The following is a 5,833-nucleotide window of genomic DNA, read 5'->3' as shown; positions in this document are numbered from 1 at the left end:
AATAAATATTTGTAAAGGAGTATCAACTCTACTCTTTCTTTTTATAGACTTTTCTCATTAAGTTCTTGAATTAAAGATAATTGATTGAGTAATTGTACCTTGAAATATTTATTTAGCATTCAAGATAATCAAGAAAATTCAAATGGTGAAATTAATGCAACTTGAATAGTAATACCGTGAGTTCTAATTTGAGTATGTGTTATTTCTTAATCAGATTACTCTTTTCTACATACATATACATATATATATATATATATATATATATATATATATATATATATATATATATATATATATATATGCAAGATTTTTTCTAAATAAGAATAGCTTAATTGATAATTAATAAAAGTAACTTTATGTTTTGGTTTAAAATGGCGTCTTAATATTAAGGATTAGCCTTTTGTAAAATAATTTATATTTTGCTTGGTTATAGTAGTTAATATTCTGCTTATTCTTATTTTTAATATCAAATAGAATATTAAGACGGAAAATGTTACTCGCTTTTAAACTATAAAGCAAGAGAAAAAATATTTACACAAATTAAATATTACATAATTAGTACAATATTTAATTAGTGTATTCATTTAAGGGAAAAAATTATTTTTCAAACCTAATGTAATTGTTTCTTTTGAGTTGAGAGTGTATCTGAAACAGTCTTTTTACTTTTGCGAGGTAAGCGTAAGGTTTATGTATACATTACCATCTCCAAATCACATACTCTAAAAATATATTGGATATATTATTATTGTTGATTTAAGGAGAAATTGGATGTGAGATGATAAATTTAAGTAGAGTTCACATAGTCAATCATCTAAACATGTACATAGGAACGTAAATTGTAAAATTATGGTGTGAAATAATAAATTTAAGTGGGGCCCATGAATATAGTAGCCTTCAACCTTGTTGAACGTGTAAATGGCAAATTAAAGGGACCCACTGTTTCAGCATTTTATCTAGACTGATAAATAAAGGCAGAGTATTTAAAGCACATTAGACGTGAATACCAAAACTACCCCAGATAAGTAAGGAGGATGACAGGAGATAAACTGAAATGATTTGGGCTTTTCAGTCCATTCACTTTGACCGGAAGCAGCTCCTGATTCTCCTTTACTAATAGTAGCAATAAAAACCAGAAATTTATTTCCACCTATTCAGATTCTTTGAGATAATTTTTTTTATATTTTTCCCTTCAATTTTTTTTAAGGTCAAATTTATCCTCGGGTTGAAGCTTTATTACAGATCAAAGGTAAAAAGTAAGATTTTAAGGTGTAAAATTATCCTTGGGTTAGAGATTTGTTAGGGATTAAAGGCAAAATAAGATTAGACCAAAAATTTAACACATGCCGAAGTTATACTCGATACTAAACAATACATAAGCAAATTTGGACTTCTAATAGTAGAATGGGTGTAAGAGTTTCGTTCTATAATACAAATATATATATATATTTGTAAGTGATTGAATCATATTAGAAGTATATTTAAAGTAGTTTATCTTATAAGAAGTATGAAGAAATAGAGTGACTACTAGTTCGTATTCTAGTATGATCTCGCTAGTACTAAATATTTATGAAACTTATCAACATTCATAGCGTCACCTACTGTTAATCAAAGCACAAAGACATCTCTCTTTTTTTCGTTTTGTTTTTAGCACAAAGGCATCTAATAGCTCTGAGAATTTGGGCAAAAATTTCCCAAACTGACATGACCATTGAACCTACCTTCACACTTAGACAGTACCATTTTTGCAGTTATGAACTACTGAACCCAGACTCCGTCCTCCCCAAACCTACAAACTAATCGAGGTGCTTATCCTTTTCTTCCATGTTTTAAACAGAAAATTCAGTGTTGAGCTCTGATCAGTTGATATTAAACTCAATATTAGCCAAGCTTTTGGAAAGTCAGGAGAACTTCAAAAAAAAATTAAAAAATTGAAGATTTGGAATGTTACGCCAAAAACCCAATAGACCGGGTTCCTAGACTTTCTTATGTTCATATAGACCCAGTGGTATAATCACTGGTAGTTTCTCTCTCGCCCATTTCATATGATGCACTTTGATTGGAGCAAAATTTAATTAAAAAAATAACTTCTAAAACTTATGACTTAAAGCAAATCATATAACTCATGTAATTAAGGATAACACGAATAATTTAAAGTTAAATATTTCTGAATGTAAAAAGAGTGTATTTTTTGGGACAAACTAAAAAAAAAAATATGTCGCCCAAATTAGGTTTGAAGGAGTATTATTTCTTTGGAGTCGGGCATCAACTATAAGCAACACTCGACAACAAAGTCCAAGTTGCATCTCATTTTCGCTATTATTTTAGCAAGTCCAACGCTTCTATATACTTGCAGCTTTTTCCCAACAATATCTATCAACTGCAAGCATCAAATACCTAAGTACTGTAAATCAGACAACTGCTATAACTAGCCAGTAAGAAACGACTGGGAGCTGTTATGTATGATCTCCAATTTGATTCAAGTAAACCCCAATTCATTGTCTTCTAGTTTAAACAAGACAAAACTGCTCTTAAAACAAGGTCATCTGATTCAATCATAAATTTAGGCCAAAGCCTAACAAGTGATAAACCAAACCCAAAATATCTTCATTAAAAGCATCTCTAACACACGACAGTACATAGAAGTTGCAAAACATAAAACAAGTACATAGGCAAGTATAAATCCAAACATAAGAAAAGATAAGGGCTCATTCTTCATCTTCCTCATCTCCATCGCCACCAGATGCCTTCTTTGCAGCAGCCTTTTGGTTCTTTCTCTTCACTCTTCCAGGGCGCCCACCACCGAAAGGACTGATGAGAGAGAAGTCAATGTGCTTCTGGGAGTCCAGTCTCACCATAAAAGAAGGAACATTCACCACCTGCCTACCAACTCTGCAATACAACAACATTAGATACATACTAATAAAGTGATAACTAGCCTAAAGTGAGTTATGTGCACAGAAGTACTAACAACAACAACAACAACAACAACATACCAAGTAATATCTCACACCGTGGGGTCTGGGGAGGATAGTGCGTACACAGACCTTACCCCTACCTTGTGAGGGTAGAGAGGTTGTTTCCAATAGACATTCGGCTTAGGAAAGCATAAGCACCACATTAATGACTGCACAAAAGTACTAAATAGAGAACAAATAATTTTAATCTATTACCACTGTAGAAACAATGGCAATAAATGTGACAATATTTTTCCTTCATTTCCTTAAATATAAAATTGACAGTGCTAAAACAATCTTCACAAGATGCATTCTGATCCCGTTCAGCAGGATCAGACTAGGAACTATTGTTATAGTTCAAGGATCTTACTCGGCCTTAAAAGATGCTCTGAAACTTTTTGGTACAGAAGCACATCTTGAAATAAATTGGTGCATTCGGCAGAGGACTCGAAAATGAAAGTAAAGAACTCAGGGAGGCCTTTCAAATGGAAGTAGAACCCAAATACGACTTATCTTTTTCCTCAAATAACACATCAATTATATATGAGCGCAAGGATTCATGATTATTTGATTATTCGAATATTTTTGCTAGCCCTCAACGTACGACAACCATGCCCCTTTTATATCATAAGCTCATATTAGTAATTTCAAAGTCTACAAAATATATTATGTTACCTCAAACATAAAATATATGTTAAACCTCTTTAGTAAAAAGAAAGTCACATCATTGACTGAAATTGTAACATTTCTTATAAAACAGTAAATTGTTTGCCTATTAACATTAAAAAGCCATATATTGTTTTATCATTGTAGCAAATTCTTCTTCGCTACAAGAATTCCTGCTACGTACATTTACAATCAAAGAAAGTACCAAAAAAGAAAAAATAGACTTGAGGTTATTTATTTGAACTGTGTCACTAAAACTGTAATATGTTATTACCTGATATGCCTTTGTCTAATGAGCACTCTAGCATGGTGGATAGACTTAGCCATGCCAGTCTTGAAGACAAGGGTTTGGAGACGACGCTCAAGAAAGTTCTCCACAGTGAGAGACAAGACATAATCGAGCTTGTTTTGGCTCTCATCCAATAACCCATATCTGTTCATCCTCCTCAAGAGTGCTTCACCTTCAAAAATACGACGTGGGTCTTTCTCATCCAAGGTCAGAAGCATTCTTGCAGCATTCCTGATACGGCTCAAAGCATACTGAACTCTCCACAGCTCCCTCTTGCACCTCAATCCATATTCTCCTACAAGCTTCAACTCTGCATCCAATCGCTCCTTTTCATAGGGACGCCGAGGCTTCTTAAAGGTCTTCCCATCTGGGGTACACATCAAAGTACAAAAATTAAATATATGCTAAAACTATTAAGAGAAAATACAGATAGAGACAATGGTATGTATCTTGAAGATCATTAAAAAGGAATCATTGCATGTTACTGGATTTTTTTAAGTGCTCTTGCCAGCTGACATTCCAATACAATTTCATAAAGCATTAACATCAAAATAAAAACTCAACTCTTCTAACATAAAGCAATCTGTACTACCAAGAATATAATAATACGAAAGCAGGCATTAATCCCAAACAGAGCTGGGTAATTATTAGGCAGTTCTCTAAAACTAGAGATTCTCTATATTTTTTACATCCCTCCACTGACATAAAATTTTCTAAAATATTCCAGTATTTATCAGCTGATCATGAAGAAATGAAGTTCCAATACAATGGCATAAAGCATTACCATTTAAAAAAAATCAATTCTTCTAACATTATGTATCCATATTACCAAGTATATGATCATACAGAAACAGTCATCAATCCCAAAACGAGCTGATCTTCTATATCTTTCTGCTCAACTTGGGCATGTTTCATTCCAATATTAAAACTAGAGATTCTCGAAATCTTTTACATCCCTCCACTGACATACAAATCTCTGAAGAACACTGCGCCTAATACCAATAACAGCTCTCACTTACTAATTTGTATCGCCTATTAAATTTTTTAGCTTCCTAACTTATAACTGATCGAATTTATCAACACCGTCAAAATGAACCATACAAATTGCTTAAATTCCTATTAATAATTTTAAAAAAACAGAGAAATCAACAGGACAAGCGGATAACACGGCAAGCGGATAAAGAGAAAGAACACAAATTTGAAGACTTACAGTTACGATAAAAGGCGACGTGGACCATGTTTTCCGATCACCGCCGCTGTCGTCGGCGATCTGCTGAAGGGAAGGGGAAGGGGAAGGGGAAGGGAGATGATCAGAAACTAGGGTTTTCAGCTAGCCTTTTATATTTCAACTCTAAACCCTAATGGGCTATAATGTCTCATAACTGATATGGTTTTAACGTCAGGCCCAATATTTATCGGTGTAGTCACCCAAATGGCAGATTAAACTTCATCTCAACTCATTTTATTTTATTTTATTTCGTCTAATAACTCTTTTAATTGATTTTTTTTTTTTTGGTTTCTAATTCAGTGTTAAGTACTCATATTAAGGCCCCAATTAATCCAAATTTACACTTCATAAGACCTATTTAAGGAGAAACACTTCTTAACATTCTTTTTTTATATTCAAGGCTCGAACCCGAGACCTCTGATTGAGGATGTAAGGATTCTATCTTTTTCACCACAGTCCTTGTTGGTTCTAATATAATTTAATCATGCTCCCCAAATTTTAGATGCCTATAACTTATCTTGGAAAATGCTTGCATGGCTTATTTTATGTAAATCATTTTTCAAGAAAAATAAAATTCGGTGTTTGATTGCGGAGTGAGAATCATTTTTCAAAAGGATTGTTAGAGACTAGTAATAATGTTTGCAAACGAGTTAGTGATTAGATCAAAAGAGAAAATTTTACCTCATGTATCAAAGG

At 32.9% G+C, this 5,833-nt stretch overlaps 1 protein-coding gene across 1 annotated transcript; it reads right to left on the bottom strand.

Annotated features, from left to right (window-relative positions):
* Positions 1 to 2,523: 2,523 nt before the first annotated feature.
* On the bottom strand, positions 2,524 to 5,296 carry LOC104095848 (small ribosomal subunit protein uS4y-like). The gene is made up of 3 exons (XM_009602069.4): positions 5,120 to 5,296; positions 3,895 to 4,276; positions 2,524 to 2,889 (listed from the first exon to the last, which is right to left on the bottom strand). Exons 1-3 carry the CDS (start codon positions 5,145 to 5,147, stop codon positions 2,706 to 2,708), a joined length of 594 nt encoding a protein of 197 aa, XP_009600364.1. The 5' UTR covers positions 5,148 to 5,296; the 3' UTR covers positions 2,524 to 2,705.
* Positions 5,297 to 5,833: the final 537 nt, after the last annotated feature.

The sequence above is a fragment of the Nicotiana tomentosiformis genome, chromosome 11, assembly GCF_000390325.3.
Source record: "Nicotiana tomentosiformis chromosome 11, ASM39032v3, whole genome shotgun sequence".
NCBI classification, from domain to species: domain Eukaryota; kingdom Viridiplantae; phylum Streptophyta; class Magnoliopsida; order Solanales; family Solanaceae; genus Nicotiana; species Nicotiana tomentosiformis.
Note: the sequence above shows the minus strand (reverse complement) of the source record. Positions and strands in the feature narration are given on the sequence as shown.